The sequence below is a fragment of the Podarcis muralis genome, chromosome Z (assembly GCF_964188315.1).
Source record: "Podarcis muralis chromosome Z, rPodMur119.hap1.1, whole genome shotgun sequence".
NCBI classification, from domain to species: Eukaryota; Metazoa; Chordata; class Lepidosauria; order Squamata; family Lacertidae; genus Podarcis; species Podarcis muralis.
In genome coordinates, this window is record NC_135673.1 from 12,306,049 (window position 1) to 12,333,453 (window position 27,405).

General features: G+C 43.6%; 2 protein-coding genes across 16 annotated transcripts in view; one reads left to right on the forward strand and one right to left on the reverse strand.

The window, feature by feature from the left end:
* Positions 1-414, reverse strand: part of PBX3 (PBX homeobox 3) — a 232,080-nt gene extending 231,666 nt beyond the window's left edge. For both annotated transcript variants that reach the window (XM_077922598.1, XM_077922594.1), the window contains exon 1: positions 277-414. The gene's annotated coding sequence lies outside the window, so the exon portion shown is untranslated. The remainder of the gene's footprint in view (positions 1-276) is intronic.
* Positions 10-27,405, forward strand: part of MAPKAP1 (MAPK associated protein 1) — a 183,723-nt gene continuing 156,327 nt past the window's right edge. For 5 of the 14 annotated variants that reach the window (XM_028716057.2, XM_028716058.2, XM_028716053.2 and 2 more), the window contains exons 1-3: positions 12-163; positions 17,334-17,660; positions 23,413-23,502. In XM_028716057.2, the coding sequence (XP_028571890.1) occupies positions 17,402-17,660; positions 23,413-23,502 (349 nt within the window). In that variant the 5' untranslated portion in view covers positions 12-163; positions 17,334-17,401. Of the gene's footprint in view, positions 164-387; positions 522-16,616; positions 16,806-17,333; positions 17,661-23,412; positions 23,503-27,405 lie in introns of those variants that run through there. The other 9 variants (XR_013391389.1, XM_028716050.2, XM_077922592.1 and 6 more) reach the window with 5 other exon arrangements.

The following is a 27,405-nucleotide window of genomic DNA, read 5'->3' on the forward strand; positions in this document are numbered from 1 at the left end:
TGGCGTCAGAGGCGTCTCCTGTGGCCCCGGAAGCGGCTGCTCCGTCTCCTGGCGGAGCCCCCACCCTCCGCGCCCCTCACACCCTCCGCCCTCTTCCTCTGCGGGGGCAGTAGGACGAGGGACTCAGCCCCGAGGGAAGGGAGCGGCGGCGCCCGCCAGGCCCGTAAGTGGGGAGCGGGGTCCCGGGGTCCGGTCTCAGTGCCCCTCACAAGATTCCCCTTTCTCTTCGCAGGGGGACCCAGGAGTCCTGGCTACCGGTCCCGCCCACTCTCCCACCTGTGCGCCGCCCCTTCGGAGGGAACCCAGGTGTCGGCGCTGAGGTGTCGGGTCCAGTGCCTCCTGTTCCTCTCGCCCGCTCTCCCCGCCGGGTTGTCACTGGTCAAGGATGTGGTCCCAGCCTCTGCAACCTCCGTGGCACCAGCCCGGGTCTGCTGCTTTCCGGCAACTTTCTGCTGGGATTTAAAACGACGTGCAGTTTTAAAAAACAGCACAATCTCCCAGAGGTGTACGCCTTAAATCAGGTCAGGCTGTTCGTCCATCGAGCTCAGTGTTGTCTCCTCTGGCTGGCAGCAGCTCTATGGAGGGTCCCTGTCAGTGGTCTTTGCCACCACTCGACTCGCGACAGATGTCGGAGATTGAACCTGCAGCGTTTTGTTAGGCGGTGCACGTAGCTCTGCCTCTGAGCTGTGTTTGTCAATTGGGTATCCTCCAGATGTTGTTGGACTTGGAACCCTCGGCATCCTTGACCATTGGTCATGTTGGCTGGGGATGATGGGAGTTGGAGTTCAGCAGGATCTGGAGGGCACTGTGTTCACCATTGATCTGTAAACACTTAAGGGGAACTCTACTGGATTGCATCCAGTGCCCATCTGGTCAAGCATTCCATTGTGTTTTCACTTAGGCTGCAGTTGTGTATCCGTTTACTTGTGAGTAAGCCCTGTGGAACTCCATGGAGCTTCTGGGTGGGCATGTGTAGGGTTGTGCTGTCACTCCCCCCCCCCTTACTTTTTTTGGCTAAACCAAGAAATCTTTTGTGGATAATCTCAATTTAGAATATTGAAGATGGGATTTAATCCATACAAGACACTGACTCCATTAGCAGGTGGTTCCTCAGTCTCAGTTCAGCTGGAACCAGGAGGGGGGGTGTTGCACCCCATCTGAAGGATCAAGGGTTGTTGCCAAATAAGTTCTACTCAATTGAAATTAATAAATCCTAGTTAACAATGTTCATTATTTTCACTAGATCTACTGGAGTTGGATCAATTGCTGTTAAGCGGTCTCATGGTATAGAGTCTCATGGTACTTTTTATCTGCTTAGGTAACCCAGTTACACCCCTAATTGGATTTGGAGGACTTGGCATCAGTAATCTGTGCTCTGATATTTTAAAATTATTTATTAGGGTTGTTAAATATCAGGTGGGAATTTGTGTTGTGTTTGCAAGGGTGCTTGAAGAGAAGATATAGTTGTTAGCTGCTTTGTTGTGAAAATTATGTAGTTTAGAATTGGTATTTGCTTTATTATGTGCTGTTTATATATTTTAAACTGTATATTATTATTGCACTTATATCCCAGCTATGCCCTGTTTCCATGGTTGGAGGCTATATGCTACTGAGTAACAGTTATTGGAAACCACATGTGGGGAATGTGCTTCCCGTAGGCATCTGATTGGCCACTATGAGAACAAGATGCTGGTTTAGATGGGCCTTTGGCCTGATACATCAGGGCTCTTCTTGTGTCCACAAAAACGTTGTGCTCAAAGTACATGCAAATAAATTGCTTTGCCATTGACCTATGATCTTTCCTCTCTACATAAGCAGAGGGATGGCATTTTGGAAGGGTGTACAGAGACATACTGTATTGCACTGTGTATTCCCTGTTCTTAAGGCTCAGGGCACCCTGTGTTGTATCCAACTAAGTTATACTCAGAGAAGACCCACTGAAATGAATGCACTGAAGTTAGACATGTCCATCAATTTCAGTGGGTCTACTCTGAGCAGGACTAACGTTAGATACAGTTGCATGGTCAACTGCAGTGCCTTCTGTTGCCATCTGCTCCTAGAGAGGCTATTTGCATAGGAGGAGAAAAAACTGGTGGTTAAACCTGCACTCTACCACTAGCTCCTGATTCACACAGTCCTGCCTCTTCATCTGCACAACACCTTTCTAGAGTTTTACTTCTGTTCACATTCAAGTGGCTGCGCACCTCTTACCCACATCAGAAAGTAAGTAGGGAACACGCAATAATAAAATAGCCAGGAGATTGTGGCACCGGCTCAAGTCTCCACTGAGTCTTCTCTGTGAGGAGCTCTAATTATCAAATTACCCTGATAAAAAGGCTCAACCATGAAAATAACTGCCAATTTTTATCAGTAAAAGACTCCGGGAGCTGTCAGGTGGACTTTCAAATCTCCCCTCCCTTTTGAAGCTACTTAAATCAAGTTTAAACTCCCCCATTGCAAAGCCCTTGAATCTTGCCTTCAATTTGCCCACCCCTGTTTTTAACACGTGACAGTCTCCACTCTCTGTGTTAGGAGCCTGTGATGGGACTTTTTGCTTTGAAGGAGGAAAGAAAGAGGCTCACGGCAACGGCTGGCCCACTGCCCAGTGTTCGGGACCAGACTCTCCTGTTGCATGCTCCTGAAACCACAGGGGCAACTGGCAGCTGTGATAAAAGTTGCAAGGGGCGTTCATGTTAGTACAAGCCCGGTACATGGAAAAGCACTTCTGCAAAGGAATTAAGCACATGTTTTGTGTGTTGGTTGTCACACATATATTTCAATGAATGCTTGCTTGGAAAAGGTAGCAAATAAAGGCTTACCAGTATTTGTGATACCAGTGGAAACATACCCACAAGGCCATCACATTTGTTGTATGTACAAATTGGATATGGTTCCGTACATTAGTGTTTTGGGGTGTTCATTTTGTTGTATAAAGTTGCTGACATATGTTGGTTTTATGGCCAGTGGGTGGTATCAGGTGGTGCTATTAGTATTTCATTACTGGAAGGCAACATTAACCCCAGCAATTAATTAATTAAAGCCACAGATGTTGACTGATAAAAGTTAAAATCTCTAGAATGGCTTTTTTATTTTGTCAGTTTTGAATAAAAACTGGACTCCATTATCTCCAAAATTATGTTAGATTGACATGGGGGGGGGGAATCCAAAGTGTAATTGATAGATAAATATTTGGGGTGGGGTGACAAAAACAAATTCAAAAGCATCCTAATGTGGCCAGTATAGTCAAGACTACCATTTGTCTACAGGTATGCTGTGAGTGTTCTTCAGTGTTCCCCACATTTTAGCCTGCTCTCAAGTACTCTGTTGTCTTGCCTTCAGAGAAGGGGACAGTGTCTTCCCATGTTAGTCTAGAAATTTTTTGGAAGTTGTAGGAATCACCCTTGCTTCTTCCAGACATCTTCAAAGTACTTTGTGAGCCAAGTGAAAGACCTTGTGCCTTTCTTTCTCTTCCTGTTGGTCCAGGAAATAGCACTCTCTCAGCCCAACCTACCTCACAGGGTTGTTGTGAGGATATAATGGGAAGGGGGGAGGTGTTGTATTCTGTCTTGAGCCCCTTGGAGGAAAGGTGGAATGTTATAAATAAATGCAGCCAAGGCTAGGAGCATTTTCCCACACTCCTAGTTGGAGTCTCTGGGAAACATGGGAGAGTCAGTATGGCATAGCAGTGACAGTGCTGGAGAGCTTTGTATTCAAATGCCTGCTTGGCCTGGCCTACCTCACACTGTTGCTGTGAAGATAAAATGGAGTAGTAGCCTGTATACATATTCACTGCCACTTTGAGGTTACTGGAGAAAGAGGGGGATGTAAATGCTGCTGCTGCTTCCTCTGAAAAAGGAGCCCTGAGAATCTTGCCTTTCACTTTTTAAAGGAAAGCCAAACTAGGAAAATAGGCATATGGCTATGAGCTTATAAGTAAATATATAGGCAGAAGCAGCCAAAAAGGAGGCTGAAAATGGTGCCTGAAGCAAGTCTCCTGTGAGCCTCAGCAGAGTGAGTAGGAGCTTTTAAAAATAATACAAGACACACTCCCGGCAAACGAGCTTATATCTCAGCCAGATAAGGACTCTGGGAGTTGCTGGACCGCATTTTAAACATCCTCCCTCCCTTTGAGGCTCTTCGAAAGCCCCTTTGAAATCCCGCTGAAGCCTTCCAAAACAACTTGAGGTTATCTAAAACTGCGGCTAATTACAACACTCCAAGTTTCCTTCAAACAAAGCCTTCAAATATACAGGCAGAATAAAGTAACCCAAATCTAGTCCGGGGATGGTACTCACAAGACAGAGTTATAAAGAACTGGGAATTTCTCTTACACAAGCTGCAGAAACGCCCCCAAGGAAAAAGCAGGCAAAAATCTTATATTATTTCAAACCAAAAGTAGATGATACAAGAAACATGGAGAGCCTGCACTCTCACAAATGGTCTGTCGACCGTACCTGGCATGGGAAGGATATGGAAGCAATATATATAAGTACGTAGCTGAAGAAATCGTTACAACCCGGGGGAAACTGAATATGATTTTCTGGGTTCAGGGAACAGAGCTTTGACCTCTGCACGCAACCCCAACCCCCCAGCATTGCTTTTCACCTTGCCCTGTAGCTAGTTTTAAGCATGATGTGTTCAATAAGTTTGTGGATGAAAATTTGAATACAGTCATACCTTGGTTCTCAAATGCCTTGTTACTCATATGTTTGGGCTCCCAAACGCCACAAACCCAGAAGTGAGTGTTTTGGTTTGCAGACGTTTTTTGGAAGCCGAACATCCAGCGTGGCTTCCAATTAAGTGCAGGAAGCTCCTGCAGCCAGTCGGCAGCTGTGCCTTGGTTTTCGAACATTTTCCGAAGTTGAATGTACTTCCAGAATGGAAATTCGAAAACCAAGGTACGACTGTAATTAGGACAGGTTGCAGGATTCCTTTTTTGTTTGGCACTGAGTTCTGCTCACCTCAGTGTAGTGATACACATGCAAAAACACACACAGTCTTGTCTTGGTAGTAGGGCCAGTGTCACTTGCCTAGCTGTTCATTGTCTTGCACCTGGAGCACCGTTAGTGTGAAATGGTGCTGGAGTCAGAAGCAGCATAGTTTTTTAGAGTGTTACCAGTGCAAGCCGTTTAATGCCTGTCCTTGTTTTCCGACCTAGATTCCACTATTTTCCACTGCAAGTGATTTTCAGAAAAGGTGTCTGGGCTTGGCTCAATTGTTTGCTGAACTCTTCAGCACATTTCTGGGCCAAAATTGCCAGGGAGAAACTGAGAGCACCCTCTCTCTGCTCTTCAGTGGTTTAGTATGGTGATGTCAGACAGCTTTCAAGCCAAGGTTTGTGTGTGTAATTTCCAAGTCAGGTGCTTTTAGTCATTGCTTCTCCTGCCCACAGATGTGCTGTCTCGCTCTTGCTTCAATGCAAGCTTTTCCCTTGGTATTGCGGGGAGCCCTGTGTTGTGTACCTCGGTGTGTGAGGTCACCCTTCAGCGCAGCTGGTCTGATGCTTCAAACTGGAATTAAAGATTAAGTGATGATCTCCTCTGAGGGACGTGTGAAGGCTAACCTGTTGCCCTCCAGATGTTGCTAGACTCCACCTCCCATCAGCCCCAGGGGTGATAGAAGTTTTTGTCCAGAAACATCTGGTGAGCCAGAAGTTCCCCACCCTTAATTTAAACAAGATAGAACTTGAAATAGCCATTCTTAGCCATTTGATACACCAGCACATGTATCAAAGGTGGTGTGGGGAATCTTTGGCTCTCCAGTTTTGGCTGAACTACAACTTGCATTACCCTGGGGCTGATGGAAGTTGTAGTCCAGCAACAGCTGGAGGGCTAAAACTTCCCCAGTCCTGGATCAATGACTGCAGCTAGGGGTGTAACAAGGCAACAGTTTACCTTTTAGCCTGTGTTCATCACAAACAGCATGTTTTCCTTCCACTACAGTTCTATTTCTGCCAAATACTACATCATTCATCCTGCTGTCTGCTATTTAATGTAAGTTATGTAACTCTTTAGGTGTGTTATGTAACATACATTAAATCAATCTTAAGGCAACGTCAAAATGTTAAAGTAATGAATTGCATATTTCTTATTGACTTTAAAAACTCAATGGTGATGATGTGAACAAATACCAATCATATTCTCTTGACTTACTTCAGTTCCCAACCACAGACAAATATGTGGACTGCAAATCCTTTTCTGATTCTATTGGTATTCTCTGTCATCCCTCGCTGCAAATGCTTTTACATTCTGTTCATTCGCACCAAGTTCACGTCTTGGAGCCTCCTTTGCACACAGAAGGTCTCATGACCAATCCCTGGTGTTTCATCTTAAAAGTAACTTGAGTAGCAGGTGTGGGAATGTAAGAAGAGCCAGTTAGATCAGGCCAACAGCCTATCTAGTCCAGCATCCTGTTCTCACAGTGGTCAGCCAGTTATAAATAATACAGTGGTACCCCGCAAGACGAACGCCTCACAAGATGGAAAACCCGCTAGACGAAAGGGTTTTCTGTTCTGGAGGCGCTTCGCAAAACAAATTTCCCTATGGGCTTGCTTTGCAAGACGAAAAAGTCTTGCGAGTTCCTTCGGGGTTTTTTCCCTTTCCCCCCCTTTTCCTAAGCGCTAAGCCGCTTATCAGCTGATCCGCTGATAAGCCGCTTAACAGCTGATTGCCAAAAGCCGCAAGACGAAAAAACCGCTATACGAAGAGCCTCACGGAACGAATTAATTTTGTCTTGCGAGGCACCACTGTAATCACTTATTATTTATATGCCGCCCATCTCACTAGGTTGCCCCAACCACTATGGGCAGCTTCAAACAAATTAAAGCACAATATGACATCAAACATTAAAAACTTCCCTGAACAGGGTTGCCTTTAGCTGTCTTCTAAAAGCCAGATAGTTGTTTATTTCCTTGACATCTGACGGGAGGACATTCCACAGGGCGGGCACGACTACCGAGAAGGCCCTCTGCCTGGTCATTTAGGGCTTTCAAGGTCAACACCAACACTTTGAATTGTGCTCAGAAACGTACAGGAAGCCAATGTAGATCCGTTAAGACTGGTGTTACATGGTCCTGGTGGCTGTTCCCAGTCACAGTCTGGCAGCTGCCTTCTGGATAAGTTTCTTTTCCTAAGAACCTGGGGAGTCACTGCCAGTCAGAGCAGACTGTATTGGGCATAACAACTGTAAGGCAGCTTCATATATTCAAATCCATTGAAGCTCACTACATGATCCTTGACTGTCAATCATGTGCTGGCATTGCCAAGCTTTTTTGAACAAGTTGGCACATTTTGAATTTTGGAAGAGTGCTGTGGATGCCAGTCACAAAATGGCTGCCATAGGTAGCATGGCATAACATGAAGTAAAAGCAACAACCGCCCCTGAAATTTTATGTTTACTATGGAAAGTCAGCTATTTTCTGCTGGTTTTGATTATGGAAATCATGCATTAGTGTGATACTGATTCTCTCTCTCCCTCTCTCTCTCTCTCTCACACACACACACATAGTGTTACTATCTAATAGCAACAGAGAGCATTCTGTAGTACTAATGAGAATGTACAAGGTGGCCATATCACACTCTCATTATACAGTAATCACTTAGAAGATACAGTACCTGCACATTTTGCCACATAACTTCCTTTTCTGGGAGAGATAGAGGCTGACCTCTTTTAAAAAATGAAAGCTTAAGACTCTGAGGAACCCAGGAAAGCCTTTACAGGCACTAGGTTGGCAACCCCTGGTCTAATGAGTATGACATATAATTGGTAAATAGGAAGGTTACCAGCCACGATATATGGTAAATATCAAAATAAGTATTGTATGGGATTGTAAATGTGAGCCTTTGTGATGTACTAGCTAGACTTGAATGGGGAGACCTGGGCTTCTATCCAGCTCAGGCATGAGGCTTTCAGCCTAGCCTACCTTGCAGGTTATTTGTGAGGTCATACTGTGGGGGATCCTACAAACACCACCATACACTCTTCAAAAAGCAGGTCAGGATACTAATGTGATGGTAGTGATGGTGATATCCCAATGCCTTATCCGGTCCTGCCACTATGCACAATTTCATCCTGTTCTTGGTGGTTTAAACATAATTAAGCAAGCTGCCTCCTACACATTTAAATCAGACAAGATTCTCTCTCTCTCTCTTTGCAAACTGTTCCCATCCTGTACTGTTCAGTGCAATATCAGAATGAAAAATGACACTGCTTTGTCATCTGTTCCAATTGATATTGCACTCTTCACAGTGACAGCTGAAAAGGCCCACAGGTGCCATATAAAGAGGTGACCATGTTGTCATATTTCATTTAGGCGTCCCTCTGCAAAGCCATAATTACCTAATTAGGTTGTTAATTAGGAGATTAGCATTTCGCTATATTGATAGAATGCTCTTTGCAGGCGGGAGTCGAGAAACGGATTTGTCTGGCCTAATTTATAAGTGCTGCAATTTTCTCCCTCCCCCACCCCCCCAAGCCAAATACTTATTTATTTGCTTAAAATATTGATGGGAGGATAACTCTGTTGATCTAAGGAGTTCCTTTATTGACAAGCAAAGCTCCCACAAGATGGGGACAAGCAATAGAGGTAGGTGTGTGTATATATATGTATGGGGGGGTATATAATACCTGAGGTTGTGTGGTATTCCTTGATCCTCACACTCAGTAAATAAAGCATTGCAGTTTGACTGACTAGTTTGCTGTACACCTATGACAGCAAAAGTAGATTCTGGGCAGTCAACAAACCACAGCTGTTCAAATAGATTTATGGGACCCTGAACTCACAAAAGATTCTTTGGGAGTTACAACACTGATCTGATTCAAAGTTAGTAAAAGTGATTAAGATGGGACCTGCTCACTTCCCCATCCCAAGCAAATGTGTTCAGTTGTAATTGTTTAGCCAATTGATTAAAAATCAAAGTTGACTCTAATATCTTCAGTGGTAGATTACAATTCTGTTTTTGAAAGACATCTATGCACAGGCATTTTTTCCCGCTTTACAATTTCTAAGGCTGTTTTCAAAAGTTTTCTTTTAAAACAAATGTATTAAATTGGTGACTTCCTTCCTCTCCCCCTCCCCTTCCTTCCTTCCTTCCTTCCTTCCTTCCTTCCTTCCTTCCTTCCTTCCTTCCTCTGTCTCTCAGATATGTAGGAGTTGGAACATAGTGAGGGGGCATAGCTCAGTTTTGCATGGAGAAAGTCCCAGGTTCAAGTCATAGCAACTTCAGTAAAAAAGCATCTTAGGGGAAAGGGTTGAGAAAGACCCTCCTCTCCCTGAAACCTCTGAGAGTCACTGCTCTGGTAGACAAAACTGGACTATCTGAACCGGTGGTCTGACTTGGGATAAGGCTCAAGCTCAACAGTTCTTTTAAGTAGGTAGTCTGTAACTAATTCCTATAATTGCACAATTTGTCTCATCCCTTGCTCTGATGTGTTTACATTTCTCCCTCTTATTCACCTCTCTCAGGTATGGAGGATTCTTGTCTAGTACAAACATTTTTGTTGTTATTTATTTCTCTCCTTTCCTCCAAGGAGCCCAAGGTGGTATACATGATACTATTTCTCCCAATTTGATCCTCACAACAACCCTGTGAGGTGGGTTATGCTGGCTGGCCCGAGGCCACCTAGTGAGTGTCCTGGCTAAGCAGGGATTTCAACCCAGGTCTCTTAGGTTCTAATCTGATACTCCAGCCACTATACCACCACTATGCCATCATTCATTGTTTAGAAACATAAGGCATTTCTATGTGGCTTACAACATTTGGAAACAGACAAAATCAGAAAAAATAGCAATGCATTTCAATCAAGCCACCCAATAGCCCATAAAAAACATAAGAAAACAGCAGCAAAACACACCACCAATAGTCTTCATAGCTATTAGTCATGATAGCGACATACTCCTTCCAGCATCTGACGCAGTCTACCACTGAATATCAGCTTTTGGGGAGTGGATGATTCTTGACAGGGAGATATTCCTCTCTTACCACCCATGTTCTAATAGCCAGCGCTACATTTTCAGCTTTATATATGTACTAATTGACAGCCAGGCATTCATTTGTTTTGTTTATTAAGGAATTTTTGCCCCAACTCTCACTGATCCTGAAGGCAAGCCAAATGACAAGTATAAAAGGCAGGCTGTGTTGGGAGAGAGCTTGTATTTGGCTGCTGAACTGAGCTAGTTTCTGTGTAGTACTTACAACAACTCAGTCAATTTTATTCTCCCCACATTTCAGATGGGGGACGGCAGGCACTGAGGCCTCTAGAGAGAGTGGCTTGCTGAAGTCCTCTCGGTGAGGTGAAATTTGCACGCAGCACTGCTTTGCTCTTAACCAATGACTGCATTCACACATGACACTAAAGCCATGCTTTGAGCCATCTCACAAATGTGCAAATGAGGTTTGTTTGCTTTCCAGCCTCACTTGCCTCATGCTGTTATTGTACTTTCATGAGCACCAGTGATGGGTGCTGTTGGTTTTAGACATAGCACTAAGCTATAGCTTAAAGCTTGTCATGATTCACAAGCCAATAATAAACCATATTTCCACATTGTGGTTTGCTGGTAGAAAACAAAGCTTCATTAGTCTGCTGGGCTGGGCTTGACTGTTCAGACAAACCATAGTTAAGCTAAACAAACCATTGCTTAGCATTATCACACTACTGTTGCTCTTCTACTGCCACTCTGTTTTGTATTCATTCTTGGTCATGTGATTAACACTGAAGGCACTGATGTAAAACCACAAACCTGTATTTAAAAGGAGGTGTTCCACATCCAGAATTGGTACCCTTTAACTTACATAAACGTGTTTTGTTCTCCTTGCCTGCTGTTTTTTTGAGATTGTGATAATTGTGTTGTGCTCACGTGACACTTCTTTCAAAACCGATGCATGTATAAAGAAAAGTACATATCCCTCCCCACAAAAAAATATAATGGGAAGCCATTCTTTACTAATGGCCCAGCAGATACAGCTGGATCCAGATTTACTTTCTTTGAACACATGGGACCAGAGGCTACAATTTGAAGAGAAATAAAGGGAGGAAAGGAATTATTTTTCAGATTCCAATTTACTGTTTGTAGTCAACCAGCTTTTGATTGTGTCCACCTGCAACACTCGTATAATGTCACAAAGCTTCTGTCTTTGTGATGATGCAGTCATTGATAACTTCCATTCCCCAAAAACAAATTGCTGGTGTAACATAGGTTCAGGCAGGGCTGCTATTCTTATTCTTATTCTTATTATTATTATTATTATTATTATTAGTGCTATGGATCACTTCCCCTCCCAGTGCTTAAATATCAAAGTTTTTGTCTGATGAAAGTTCCAAAATAAAAATAAAAGGGCTGCCTTACTGGGTCAGACCAAACTAGCCTGGCTTTGTATCAGACGACATAGCCAAGGCACCACAAGGCAGGGCATGATTTAGTTACATAGTAATTTGCAGATTTATAAACCACTTCATAACCAAATATTATCAATGCAGTGTAAAAAGATAAAATACAAAAAACCCCATAGGCTCATTTAACTAAAGGCAACAAAACCATATATGCAGTTGAACAGTTATTATTTGTGCTGGTCCCGGGGTTGGGGGGGGGTTTACCTTGCGGCATGGTCTAAGTCCGGTCCTAGGTCGAGGGTAAGGAGGCTGTCCGTCAGGGGCGAAGCGAGGTCCAAAGCGAGGAGTCAGGCATGGTCAGGAACTCAGGAGGCAACCTCACCTTCCCCTGACAGGGCTGGGAGAGGAGCACCTGCAGGCAATGGGTCCTCAATCACCTCTGGAGCCAGAGCGGATTCAGCTGGTGTCTGCTCCTGAGGATCCGGCACAGGTGAGGGCCCTTCAGATTCAAGCCCCTACCCCAGCTCAGCCGGCCCTGGAGGCGGGGACTCATGTGCAGGCTGGGATTCCTCAGGTTCAGCCTCTGAATCAGATTCCCAGGCCATCACATTATTCCATAAAATGACTGGGTCACACTTCAGGGAAAGCTTTCTTAAGCAAACAGAGAAATTGTGCTCAATAGCCTCCTAAATATCAAGACACTAGGCCCTTGTCTATTTTTAGTTCATAACTAATTCTAGAAGGCTACAGCTGCAACACTAAAAGCCCTGTCTCTGTTATTACGATTAACTACGTATTTTTTGCTTTATAAGACTCACTTTTTCCCTCCTAAAAAGTAAGGGGAAATGTGTGTGCGTCTTATGGAGCAAATGGAGGCTGCGCAGCTATCCCAGAAGCCAGAACAGCAAGAGGAATTGCTGCTTTCACTGTGCAGCGATCCCTCTTGCTGTTCTGGCTTCTGAGATTCAGAATATTTTTTTTCTTGTTTTCCTTCTCCAAAAACGAGGTGCGTCTTGTGGTCTGGTGCGTCTTATAGAGCGAAAAATACGGTATATTTGTTAGTCAGTTTTCTTCCAAAGTAACCTAAAACGACTTATACTAAAACCAATAAAAACCACAATAAAAGTATGAAATCACAGCAATACAGAAAAAAGGCTAAAAACCACAACTAAATAAAATTCTCACTAAAAAAGATCTCAGTGCCACCCTTCAAATTAAGAGCCAAAATTCTGGGAAAAGAGAAAAGTATTTGCTTGTTGCCTAAAGCTGAATGAAGATGGTACCAGGTGTGCCTCCCTGGGGAGAGCATTCTACATGCAGGGGGTGGGGTGGGTGCCACCCTCTGGACCTCCCATAGAGGGGTAACACGAAGAAGTGCTCTAGGTCATGATTGCAGGGTCCTTGTCAATTTGTATGGGGTCCCAGAGTCTTGAACCACTTAAGACTTTATAGGTCAAAACCAGCATTTTGAACTGAGCTTGGAAACTAAAACCACTTTTTGGGCATGTGGTTCTAACAATACCCCACCTGAGGAGCACAGTTGCGGGGAAGGGATAATGAGGGGAGGCAGTCCCATAGGTTGATGGACATCTTCTGTTTGTTTTGTCCTAAACATCTGGTAAGCAGAGGTGGGCTGCATATCCATCTGATTATCAAGGCTGAATAGTTTTGTTTTTGTCACCTTGACTCCCTTACAGCTGAAAGAAAGCCAAGCTGTTTGTGAGAAACCTCGCAAGGAAGCCCAGAGCAGTTAAGCATCCCGAAGTCGGGGTTCAGCATGGAAAGATTAAGATAAATAAATAAATAAGCCGCTGCATCTGCCGTTAACATGTTGTTAACTCCCTCGGCAGACATTAAATCATTTTCAAGTACAATAATAGTGTGGGAGGTAAATTAACTAACCATTAACAATCTTATAAATACACAATTAACATACCAGCATTTATATGACATATTGATGGGGCAGCAGTAATTTTTGATGGGGAGTTTGGCGGTTTGTTTTATTTTATTTTCCCCATTCCTGGCCTTTGAGGTGCTTTAGGCTTTATTGAAGTTCTCAGTGCCGGCAAAAGCTGAGCAGGTAGCGCCTTCTCCCCCACCCCCCACCCCCGCAAATAAATCTCTTATCTCAAAATGGCAACACAGGGAGGGTTGCCTGCCTGTGCTGACTGGACATAGCTTCTCCATTCTCAGGCCACATTGATGTGAATGGTTAACTTAAGTGTCCTGAATTCTTTATTATTAGGGCTGGTGATTTGGAAGGGTGTTGGTGAAGATAGGAAGCTGCCTCTCTGCCTTTCACTAAGTCACAATATGTGACACCATTGTTAAAGCATCTGCACTTGCTGCCCGTCTACTATCATCGCTATGGTGGAAACCTGGTGGAGGAGGTCTGACTAATGCAGTCCATGCATTCGTAACCTCGAGGCTGGATTACTGTAATGCACCCTATGTGAGACTGCTGTTGGAATGGCTCCAGAAGATCCAGCTGGTGCAAAATGCGGTGGCCAGACTGCTTGTGGCTAATGTGTCACCATTGTTTGTCATATAATCAAAGAATTGTAGAGTTGGAAGGGATCCCAAGGGTCATCTAGCTCAACCCCCTGCAATGCAAGAAACTCAACTAAAGCTTCCATGACAGTTGGCCATGCAGTGTCTGCTTAAAAACCTCCAAGTAAGGAGAATCCACCACCTTCTAAGGTAGTCTCTTCCACCGTCAAACACCTCTTACTTTCAGAAAGTTCTTCCCATCAGTTCCAGCCTCCTTTTCTCACAGTGGCCAACCAGATGTCCCAATGGGAAGCCCAAAAGCAGGACCTTAGTGCAAAAGCACTCTCCTCACTTGTGATTCCCAGCAACTTGTGTTTAGAGGGTAACTGCTTCCTACAATGGAGGCTGAACATAGTCATTGTGGCTATGTACAGTCATTGTCCACAGTAGTTAGATGGAACATGCATGTTCAAAGGGAACATACTTATGAATGCCAAACAGCCAATGAGACATTTGCCTTCATGCCACGCTTGGAAAGCTCTGCAGAAGCATCTGGCTGGTCAGGACTGGCAGCTGAATGCTAGAATGATTTGCCTGAAACAATTCCTTTATTTTAAAGGTTTTTAACTTTTTTTAAAAATAGCATGAAGTTAATAGGAAATGCTGCATTCTGATCCTGGTTTGGTACCCTGGCTTGTTAATGAACTTCTTTTACAAACCAAAGTTTCTCCAAAATCAGGCAAAACAATGAGCAAGATAGGAAAAGACTCTTTAAAACTCCACCCCTTGCATGTGAGCCAAAGACTGGTATCAGCGCATGCTTGCAAGGACAAATTGTGGTTTGCTCTTACGTCTGAACTAGGCTTGTCTCCTTTAAAAACAAAACACAGACTTTCATTTATCAGCAGCTCCTCCTCTTCCTTCCTCTTCCAAATCAGGTGGAGATAGTGAAGAGCCTGTGAGTCTGTAAAAATCCAATTCAGCTTTTCTACTTGAACGGCTCTGGTGTCTGTGTCTATAGAGTAGGCTTGTCACCCTTGAAATAAGGTGCTTTCAATAGCTTCCATCCACTTAATACAAATATTCATGCTGTAGTCACAGTGCTAGGTCTGCCAGGCCCAGCAGGGGTTTGCCAGGCACTTGGGTCTCTGGGGGATTTAGGTGCACCGGGTGGGAAATGGTGTGTGGCTCTGCAGTCCCCAGTATGAGCCTGCTTTCCAGTGTCTCTTCCACACACATGCGACTGCTTCCATTTTTTACAACTGTTCAATTTATAAGTTGCTTGCTTCGTTGATAAAGTGTGTATCTCAGCGGAGCCAAAGTTCTTTCATTTTCAGTAGCTTTCATAGAATTATTTCCTCTTTCTGCAAACACTGCTTGAGGATTGATTTATAAGTGTGAGAATTGGGAAATAGGGAGCATTATATGTCCTGTTACATTGTGTATGTGTAATTGTGTGTCCTAGCAATTCTGGGTGTATGATTTTAATTTTTGGCATTTTTTTCACAGTTGCTAAATAACTTGGACACCCCCTTGTATTTTGTATAATGCTGCACTTTTTACAGCTTAGGGTAATGTTTTGTTCTAGCCTGGCTAATTGTGTTAAGTGGCCAAGGAGCAATGAAGAGCATGGGAGCTCTAGTCCCCCAATGACTGGAAATCGTCGGCTACCCGACTGGTTTCTGACACTTCAGGGTACAGACTCAGAAGCATACATGTTCATGATCATAAGGTCTAGAACCTTGGGAGAGAAAAGAGCTTTGATATTCTCAAGAAGTTGAGTTCTCCATCCAGCACCACATTCTGCATTTTTGTGTTTCTATACCCCTGTAGAACCATGGGCATAAACAGCCAACCCTGTGAGCCCTCCTAGGAACTGAGACATCCATCTGGCTTGTGGGCTTCCCAACAGTATCTGGTTGCCCACTGTTGATACTGGATTAGATTTGTCATTGGCCTGATACAGTAGGTGTCTTCTTATGTTCTTCCTCCATAGTAGGAGGTAGTATGCCTCTGAATTCCAGTTGCTGGGAATCTAAAGCACTGGTGTCCTCAGATCCTGCCTATGTGCTTCTGAATAGCCTCTGGGGGGCCACTGTGAGAACAGGATGCTGGAATACTTGGGCCTTTAACCTGATCCAGCATCCAGGCTCTACCTCATTTCCAAGCTGGTGTAGCCCTTTTCAGCTTTTAATTCATGGGATGGGATGGGTCTCCAAAGGTGTCAAAGTGCTACAACTCCAATTGAACACATGTGCAGTGGATGGCCCTGAGAGTCTTCCAAGCCTGACATGAAACATCTGTGAGAGCTATCGAATCTGCCCTGGGACACCATCCCTCTCTTTAAATTAAAGCCCCTTCCATTGAGCTAGGGAAGCTGGAGTGCACATTCAGATTTCGGGAAGGAAAAGGTTATTGAATCACAACTCCTTCATTTCTGGACCTAATTAGGCAGAGCATGCATGGGGGACTGGGGATTGCTTTCCTTCTTCAGGGGAGTCTTTGGTGGATGAAGAAATACTGCTGAGTTTGTCACTGCACTAGCAGGCTTTTCTTCCCCTTTCTCTCATGGTTTCGGTGCCAGCTTAACAGCAATAAGTCATGGAAGGTGGGAGCAGATGGTGTGAACAGTGGAGCTTGGAAAGAGAGGCAAGGGAGAGAGAAGATTCCTGGGTAGCAAGTTGAGAACACAGTGTGAGGTTTGGGTGCCAGGCTGGCAAGAGCTGAGTAAGTGTCAGGTTGGGCTTTTTTTGTGGCAGCTCTCTTTCTCTTTCTCTTCTGTTCCCTGTCTGCACTAGAGAGCTGCTGCCAGTCAGTGTTAGCAGTACTGAGCTAGGTGGACCCAATGGTCTGACTGCATTCACCTGTGTTACCACACCTTGAAAAGGATATTGCAGGGCTGGAAAACCAAAATGATTAAGGAGCTGGAGCAACTCCCCCAGGAGGAACAGCTGCAAGATTTAGGAATTTCTAGTTTAGAAAAACAAGTGAGTAAGAGGAGATGTGATAGAGGTCTATAAAATAATGCACAGTATGGAGAAAATGGATAGAGAGAATTTTTTCTCCCACTCATAATGCTAGAAATTGAAACCATCTAAAAAGGTTGAATGTTAAAAGATTCAGGAGTGACATAAGAAAGCACTTCTTCATGCAAAGTTAAACTATGGAATTTGCTCCCACAAGATGTAATAATGGCCACCAATGTACATGGATGGCTTTAAAAAGAGATTGGGCAAACTCATGGATGATGGTGTGAACAGCCACAGTAGCTGTGTTCTACCTCCACAAGCTTGCGAGGAATCACAAGGGGGGAGATTGCTGTTGCACTCAGGTCCTGCTTGTGGCTTCCTGTAGGTGCCTAGCTGGCCACTGCCAGAAGGGGATTCTGGTTGTAGATGGACTTTTGGTCTGATCCAGAAGGGCTCTTCTTATGTTATAACCCTCCATGAATAGAACCTGGTCATATTCCTTGGTTTTCTCTAAAGTTCTCTGTGTGTATGTGCTGTGTTTCCCAGGTAGAAAGGTTTACAATTCAGCATGGAGCAAAGAAGATAGTAGAAGGCGGAAGACCTTGGGATGCAGGATGGCTTTCTTGGACAATCCAACCATTATCCTGGCTCACATCCGACAGTCACATGTGACCAGCGATGACACAGGGATGTGTGAACTGGTCCTGATTGACCACGATGTCGACCTGGAGAAATTCCAGCCCACTTCGGCCAATGGGGACAACAGCTCAGAAACACAGGGCAGCAATGGCGAGTCTCAGGGTTACGTATACTCCCAGTCGGTCGACATTACCTCAAGTTGGGACTTCGGTATTAGAAGGCGATCAAATACAGGTGAGTGGGATCATCTTGGGAACTCTGGTGACTTCAGCTAGGAATTGCATGGTTTATAGAAGGAACCCAGTATAGGAGGCATCATGTAACCTGACCACTAAAACACAATGATTACTGCAATGCACTCTGTGTGGGGCTGCCCTCGGACCTGTTCCAGAAGTTTCAGCCAGTGACCAGACTGCTGGTGGGGGCATATGGCTGACAACATGTGATGCTATTGTTAAAACATACATAATGGCTGCCTGTCTACTGAGCCAAGTTCAGATTCATTGTATTCTTTTACAAAGTCCTGAACGGTTTAGGTCTAGGTTATCTCTGAGGCCACTAAAACCCTTGTATCCCAGCTCAATCACTGAGCATCGTTTGTCATCTTTCTGAATTGGTGAGACTTACTTGTCATCAACCCAAAACCAGTGCCATCAGTCCAGTTCGTGGGAATACTCTGCTGATAGAAATTCAGCAGACATCTTCTGCTTTAACTTTTAAACATTTGCTGATAATTCTTCTCTGCCACCAGGGTTATGCAGACAATACATCTTCTGCAATAGCTGGTGGACTATGATTTTAAATTTATATGTGTTTTTTCTTGCATTATATATGTAGTTGTTGTAGACTTTTTTGATATTGTTTCTGAAATTTGCGGTATACAAGTATATTTATTTATTTATTTATTAATAAATAAATGTAGCTCAGTGGTAGAGCACCAGTTTTCCATCTGGAAGGCCACAGGTTCAATCCATTCCATTTCCCAGGTAAAAGGATAATGCATTAGGTAATGGGAAACACCTCTAGCTGAGACCTTTGAGTGCTGTTGACAGCTGCCCAGAGAGTAGATTCTACTTAACTGGATGGATATAGAGTCTGACCTTACCAGGACTATAGAACCTGGAACATTTGCCTCTTTGTGCAGTTGCCCTGTGTAAACATAAGAACCCTGCTGAATCAAACCAAATGGTCATCATCTAGCACTCTGTCCTCACAATGGCCTACCAGAGGCCCACAGGCATGACAAAAGGGCAATAATACTCTCCCCACTTGCAGACCCCAGCTGCTGCTACATAACTGGCTTGGATACTGGCTGGAATGCAGCTATCAATTAGCCAATATGGTGCCCTTGCTGGACACTGCTGGACTGCTATTCACATCAGCATGACCAGTGGGCAGGGGTGATGGGAACTGTGGTTCAACAACATCTGGAGGGCACCACCATGTTGGCCATCCTGGCTGCTGTATTCTCCTTGAATTGTCTCATCTTCCTTTAAAGCCATCCAAGTTGGCAGCCATCTGGCGGCCATAGTTAAACTGTATAATTTGCTCCCACAAATTGTATCATATCTTGTGAGAGTGAATTCCCCTACTTTAGCTATGTACTCTACATTCCGTGCTTCATTTTGTCTGTTTGAAATTACACAGCCCTCAAGTGCACGGGATGCCTGCAAGCTCCAGTATTATGAGAAGGACTACAGTATATGGTGGTTAAAATTCTGGAATGATCAAAGGACACTGGTACCTTGGGTTACATACGCTTCAGGTTACATACACTTCAGGTTACAGACTCCGCTAACCCAGAAATATTACCTCGGGTTAAGAACTTTGCTTCAGGATGAGAACAGAAATTGTGCTCCGGCGGCGCGGCGGCAGCGGCATTAGCAGGAGGCCCCATTAGCTAAAGTGGTGCTTCAGGTTAAGAACAGTTTCAGGTTAAGAACAGACCTCCGAAATGAATTAAGTACTTAACCCGAGGTACCACTGTATCTGAAATGATCATTTATTTCATTTCCATTCATTGTAATAACTTATACTTCTTAATATTACAAAATCTCTAAGCCAGTGGTTCACAATTGGTGGTCTGCAGACCACAAGGGGTCCACGTAATCCATCCAGGGGTCTGTCACATAAGAAAAACTACCATAGACATACCAAAATTTTCAAAAGCAGGGGGTCCATGGCTTGACTTTTGAAAAAATGAGTGGTATGAGTGGTATTCTGTACTTAGTTAATTGGTTACCACTACTCTAAGCAGTTCATATGAATTGCAATCATAAAATCACGAGCAGAAAGTCAGTACATAGTATCAAAATATAACAAGAGTCCAGTAAAAAATGAAACAAAGCTTTAAAACAGGAAAAACTGAAATTGTGCCTGTGGTTTGTTGCAGTGTTTTGAAGAAAAGGTATAATGACCTATTTTGAAACCTTAAACTGTGGTTTATCTAAACTTGCTTTTTTTAAAAAAACCAGCTTCACAACCCATGTATTTGCAGGGGGAACATAGTTCTGTGTTTCTTATAAGAGACCAAATGATCTAAATTCTTGGGTTTGTGAGGTAATACAACACCACCTAGAGCTCAGAAGCACATTTTGCTGAAATAAGTAATGTAGCACAATTTTTATGTAGAGGAATAAGGGAAGAAAATACCTAAGCTGTCACTGAAGCTGATATTTTAACGCTTGAATTGAAGTGTAACTAGGATAACCAAAGATCACCTCTGTCCATTTTGTTAAGGTGATTCCATTTTAGGCTGAGTAAATAATTCACTTGACTGAAAACTGATTCTACCCAATACAGTATAAAATAGGAAATGCCATGAATGTTTTCTTTTTTCTTTTCTCACTTACTTCTCTGTTTTCTTCACTTCTCACTTCCCTCTAGGCAGTGCCCCCCCTAATCTCATGCTGTGGCCCCCCATTTATTAGATTTTCATCTGGGGGCCCCTTGGAATATTCTGGGGCCCCCAGGGGGCAACATGGCCCCCAAATGAGAAACACTGCTCTAGACCTCTTTCCTGACTTGCATGACTCTCCCAGGCTCAGGCCTCAATTAATACATTTAGAGGTCCAAAAGCTTAAAAGATTTTGGTGCCCCCATATATATTTAATTCAAAATATAAATAATAAACCGCAAAATAAACTTTTATTTTTTGAAATGCAACAAAACCTACAGTAAGATGGGAATGATGTTAATTTTTGTTTACTTCCAATTTATTTTTCTCCTACTTTTTCCAATTGCAAAGTCTTTGATCAGATCCTCAAAAACAATCTTAAGTAACACATCTACTTCTATACTTAGTAGAGATAAGGCATTCGGCCTACCTTGTTGCATAGTTGTACTGTTGGAATTTTTAATATACTTTAGTCAAGAAAACAAATGCTCAGCTGAGCAATTTGTGACTATTAATGTTAAAAATCCAGCAATGAGAAATTTCTGTGGTGCCCCCCTTTCCCTTGAGGCCCTAAGCACAAGCTTATTTTGCTTAATGGTTAATCCAGCCCTGTCCAGGCCACATCCCTGATAAACTCTTCTTCACATGCTCCTTGAGTTTTTTTGCCTGGCTGGAATGTGCCATTGAACAATGAAAATGCCTCTTCCTTGCTTGGGTGGAGGATAGAGAAGTGTGTGCAGAAACTAGAAACCAGCCAAAGCTAAAAATTTGCCTTCATTCAGTGTGCTCTTTTTTATTTAGTGATTGCACACACTGGTAAAGAGTACCAACACCTTTTTTTTTTGCTGCCCTTGGCAGCTAGGTTGTGCTGGCATTCATGGTACTTTTATTGAGATAGGACTACCATACCTTTAGGGAACACGGGTGGCGCTGTGGGTTAAACCACAGAGCCTAGGACTTACCAATCAGTAGGTTGGCGGTTCGAATCCCTGCGACGGGGTGAGCTCCTGTTGCTCGGTCCCTGCTCCTGCCAACCTAGCAGTTCGAAAGCACGTCAAAGTGCAAGTAGATAAATAGGTACCGCTCCGGCGGGAAGGTAAACGGCGTTTCCGTGCGCTGCTCTAGTCTGCCAGAAGCGGCTTAGTCATGCTGGCCACATGACCCGGAAGCTGTACGCCGGCTCCCTTGGCCAGTAAAGCAAGATGAACGCCGCAACCCCAGAGTCGGCCATGACTGGACCTAATGGTCAGGGGTCCCTTTACCTTTACCATACCCTTCAAGTGTCCCTATTTTCCAGGGACAGTCCCAGAATTATGAAAAACATCCTGGCTTCTGATTTGATCCCAGAATGTCCCTGTTTTCCCTGCCAGTGCTGCGATCAAGCTCAGGAAGATGAGCCAGTTCTTGTTTGAAGCAATGGCGGTGATCGTGGTGGCTGCAAGGGAGCACCCCGTTGCCTCTCCATGGCTGCTGCTGCTGCCTGCTTCCTCCCTTGGGCAGCTTGCAGCGGTTGCTGGAAAGCAGGCAAGGAGGAGAGGCCCAGCTCTGTGTAACACACTAACTCTGAGGTGCAGGCAGAGGCCAGGGCCGCCCAGGGCGGGAAGAAGGGAGGAGCAGAGCAGAGTGGGAGGAGTATTGTTTTTGTTTGGGTCTTTAAAAAAATGCTTTGTACATGTGCGTCAGATTTTGGAGCTTTCTTAAATTTATTTATTGCTGGGGCCTAAAAAAGATTGATTAGATTGATTCTATCCTAATAATTTAGGAGTTTCTGTACTGCCCTTTGCCAGGCAGATAACAGGCCAAAGGCAGTTTGCAAATTTAAAGCATATTATAGAACACCACACTGAACTAACAACAATATCTGCAGACCAGCAATCCCAGTTATTCAGGGTTACAGAGTTGTTAGGAGTTGCTGCTGTGTTTATATTATGTAATTAAAACAAACCACTTATTGGTGGTTTTGTTTCCAGTTTTTATAATTTTTTATAATGGGTGTTTTATAGTTTTGTTTGCACTTAGTGTCTTGTAAACCGCTGCTTTAAAAAATTATCCAAATAAATTAAATTAAAGCCCAACCGCCTTGCTTATTTCAGAGGGGATGTAGTTCTTGCTAAACATGCACAGGTTTGCCTTCCTAAGCATGCTTTTGGTAAATTAGTCTACATCTTTCTCTTGCTTTAAAAGAAAAAAGGAAGAATTTGTTTCCTGTGCCCGGGACCTTTATTTGCAGTGAGGTGCTGTGCCATTTAGTCTCTGCCTTTTGAGGTAGTCTTCTTTACCTGCTTATTAAATTGACATTCCCCAACACCCTCTCTCTCCTGAAATAAATCTGACATTTAAAACCATAAGGAGGGTTTGAAGCAGGCGAGGAGGGCTCGGTCTCCCGGGTGTTGATATTTCACCTATTTGAGCGTGTCCTATTTTCGGATGTGGAGTCAAAAATATGTGAAGGAAAAATGATATTCATTTTTTAAGATTTGACTAATGTTGTGAAGATACAAATCATTTATTTTTACTACCTATAAACTGTTTCAGCACACTGAAGAAAAAGCTATGCTAATTTATATAGCGTTGACATTTTATAATTTTCATGATTTTTTTAGATAAAGGATTTTATATTTAAAACTTTAATAGTCTAGTCTGAGTTCATTTATCTTTAATTTTTGAAACGGGGAGAGTAATTCATAACAGTAATTTTATTCCTGTAATGTAATATTCACTTCAGTTCATTTGTGCATTAAAATTCCTTTAAGACCGTTATTAATGATTTATATAATGAAATGTCATATTAATCACAGAAGTTTTCACATTTTATTATTCTCTTCCATGTTAATACTATCTTTATGATCTCTATTAATGTTTTATATCCTCTAATTTCAATTATAAATCAAGAAGATTTTCATGTTTTTGTTGGTATTTGCTTTTCAGGGGTGCCACCTTTAAAAATTTTATGTCTTTTCTCCCCCACCCCCCCACACCCTACATGTGCAGCATAAAACATCTTTATTCATAGAAAGGTAGTTAATTATGTCTTTTGTTTATAGTAAACTTTCATTGACAAACTTATCGTCATAATATTTCTTTTTCAAGCTCAGAGACTTGAACGGCTACGGAAAGAGAGGCAAAATCAGATAAAATGCAAGAATGTGCAGTGGAAGGAAAGGAACACATCTTATTCAGGTAAGAAGAATATGTTTTACACACACAAACACATGCGCATGCACACACACACACACATTGTTGTTGGGTTTTTGTTTGTAATTGTTTCATTCGCTTGGGTTTGCAGAAATACATGTAAACAAAAAAGGTCAAAGCATCTGATGAGGTCATGTTGATCAGGAAAAAAATGGAGTAGACCCACAGAAATTAATAAACTTGTTAGTCTTGTCCTTTAATTTCAGTGGCTCTACTAATATTGGCTATAATTCTTATGGGTTTCATCCAATGTTAGTCCTACATAGAGTAGACTCATGGAAACTCATGAATGTGACTAACTCAAGTACATTAATTTATATACATCTACTCAGCTGAAAGGGAGACTCAGTCTAAATCACTGAGCCTCTTGGGCTTGCCGATCAGAAGGTCAGCAGTTCGAATCCCTGTGACGGGGTGAGCTCCCGTTGCTCGGTCCCAGCTCCTGCCAACCTAGCAGTATGAAAGCACGCCAAAAGAGTGCAAGTAGATAAATAGGTACTGCTCTGGCGGGAAGGTAAATGGCATTTCCGTGCGCTGCTCTGGTTCGCCAGAAGCGGCTTAGTCATGCTGGCCACATGACCTGGAAAAACTGTCTTTGGACAAACGCCAGCTCCCTTGGCCTGTAAAGTGAGATGAGCACTGCAACCCCAGCACTGCAACAATCAGGGGTCTTTTACCTTTACTTAGCTGAAACCAATTGACCGAAATTAGCCATGTCCATTAATTTCCGTGGGTCTTCTCTGACTAGGATCAACACTGACTACAGCCCTGTACTTTTTTGTTTTTAAGCTGGTTAATGTTTAACTTTTAATCACAAAAAGGTCAGGGTGTAACTGACAAAAATCTAAATTAGTTGGAGATTAACCTTGCCCTCTCACTCACATTCTGATAGAGGTAGGCATTGGCACTCTAAAATGGATGCATTTGCATACATATGTGGCTCAGTAATCCAGATTTATGGGTTAGGTCCAGCATTGCTATCCCTATATTACAGATGAGAGGCCAAGAGTTCATAGCTCAATCTCTTAGCTAGTATAGTATGCCAACTCTCTCTCCTCCCTCCCTCTTTCTCTGAGGTGCCCTCATCAATATTTGAATTGGCTCCTAATGGTTGGCTATCCTGACCACTGTTTGGCATGTGATACACTACAATGTAGGGACACGGGTGGCACTGTGGGTAAAAGCCTCAGCGCCTAGGGCTTGCCGATCGAAAGGTCGGCGGTTCGAATCCCTGCGGCGGGGTGCGCTCCCGTCGCTCAGTCCCAGCGCCTGCCAACCTAGCAGTTCGAAAGCACTCCCGGGTGCAAGTAGATAAATAGGGACCGCTTACTAGCGGGAAGGTAAACAGCGTTTCTGTGTGCGGCTCTGGCTCGCCAGAGCAGCGATGTCACGCTGGCCACGTGACCCGGAAGTGTCTCCGGACAGCGCTGGCCCCCGGCCTCTAGAGTGAGATGGGCGCACAACCCTAGAGTCTGTCAAGACTGGGCCGTACGGGCAGGGGTACCTTTACCTTTACCTACACTACAATGTGGCTGGATTGTTGACTCCAAGCCTCTCTACTTATATAAGAGAATATATTAAGAGCTTGCTGGATCATGCCAATGGTCCATCTAGTCCAGCATCCTGTTCTCAGTGGCCAGCCAGATGTCTTGGTAGGAAACCCTTGAGCAGGACCCGAGCACAGCAGCAGCACTCTCCCCTCCTGCGGTTTCTGGCAACTGGTATCCAGAAGTGTTGCTGCCTCCAACTATGGAGGCAGAGCGTAACCATCATTGCTAGTAGCTATGATAGCCTTTACTTGTTTTCTTTTATAAGTTGGTGGCCATCATTGCCTCCTGTTGGAGTGTGTTCTGTGTGAAGAAGTCATTTCTTTTATCACCCTGAATCTTCCCAACATTCAGCCTCACTGGATGTCCAAAAGTTCTAGTGTTATGAGAGAGCAGGGAGAAAAACTGGGGAGTGCTACAAGGGAGGGGGGAATAAAACCCCTGCATGCAATATAGGGTTGCCATCTTTCAAAAAGTTGGAAATTGTTGAGCGCTTTTTTTTAAGGAACCCCCCAAAATTGTTGAGCTTCTTTTTGCAAAAAAAGGCAGATACTCTCCCTATATTGCCTGCTGAAAACAATGTTATTTCAGCAAGGCTACATATAATTTTTTTTAAAAAAATTTACCAACTTCATCTATTTTATTAATAATAATTTTATATTATTTTTGTACACCACTTAAGGATTTTTTAAAAAGATATAATGGTTTATAAACTCTTCTAAATAAAATAAAAGTTCAGCACTGACAACATAAAATACACTAACTGGGTTCCCCAGTAAACCATGGTTTGGCTTGAAGTAGATTTGCCAACCATGGTTTTAAGAAAACATTGGTTATCATTACCAAGAGTTGTTTACCATTGGTGGTAACTGAATTTGAAACCATGATTGGTGCTGGAAAGGTGAAGGGAATTTGCTTCAGAGAGAGAGAGAGAGAGAGAGAGAGAGCGCGCGAGAGTGCCTTTTCCAGCTGCTAGTTCATAATTTGCAAATGGAGGTTTTCACAGAGTTGGTGATTAAGCCTGCACTGGGCCACTGCGTTGTGTAGCAGAAGGGGAACTTGGCCAAATTAAACTACAATGCTCATCAGTTTCCTGCCCTCCTCCTCCTCTCCAGTCTTGTGTTGTTATCCTGAACAGTCCCAGAAATGCACAAGGTTTCAACTCAGGCAAGGGAACTCAACCAAAACAGATGCCATAGTAATCTGCAGAGGAGAACTCCAGAGATGCACTCGGGGTCCGTGCCAGCAGAGGAGACAATAAAGCAATGCCTCCCTAGTGCTTCCTGAGGAACAAAACTACATATTGAAACACTCGCTCCTCTCACCAAAGCCAATGAAATGTATGCCTTGAGCTCCAGGGGACTCGAAGCTTTCCAAAAAGGCCCAAGAAATAACTTCACGCCATGCTGCAAGAATATAATTGCAAATGAGTTTTTATTTATTTATTTATTTATTTACCTATTTTGGCAGTGTGTGGTGTGTGTGTGTGTGTGTGTGTGTGTGAGAGAGAGAGAGAGAGAGAGAGAGAGAGAGAGAGACTTCAGAATAAGCATAAAGGGTTTCACACAGCATAACACGTACCTGGGATACATAATGACATTTTTGTGCTGTCTTTTTTCAGAGAGAATTTAATAATCTTGCACGGCCCTGTTGGGTATCTTTATTTTATTTCCATTTCCATTTCTCTCTTTCCTGGTGCCCGCACCTGTGCATCCTCCATCTCCATATCCCAGTCAGAGCTGCTCCCGGCTCCCGAATTAACCAGGAAGCCATAACGACTTAGCCGTGATTTGACAAGTTTTAATTTTGCCATTTAACGAACGGCTCCCCCCTCCCCGCGACACCAGCTTTGGAAGTCCCCACTCAATCTGCCTTCGGCAGCAGTTCCAATCCTCGGGAGGGGCAGCATGTAAATCTTTGGGACGTGCACAAATCCAGGCAGGCGAATAAAGAACGGAGACAGAGCGGGGCAGATTGAATGCTGATCCACCAATAGTGATTGATTGAGTTTGGGGGCTGCTTCGCTCCTGGAGCAGATGTGGAGCAAAAACTCACTCACAAGATACAGTTGCTGTTCAGAGAAAGAGAGGCCGGCACTAATAGGTGAAAACTCGACAGGTCTTGATTTTTTTTTTGTCATCCATCCTCATTTTTTAGGTATCCTTGTCATGTCAACTGGTGGGGTGTTTCTTCTGATTATGCTACAGCAAGGTCCCCTCCCCACCACCCTTTCAGCTTTGATTGCATACATAACCATTTTGTATTTTTGCTAGGGTTAGCTTACCCCTTCTCCACATCTAAGCCACACCTTACCTATCATTTATTTATTTAATGCATTTAT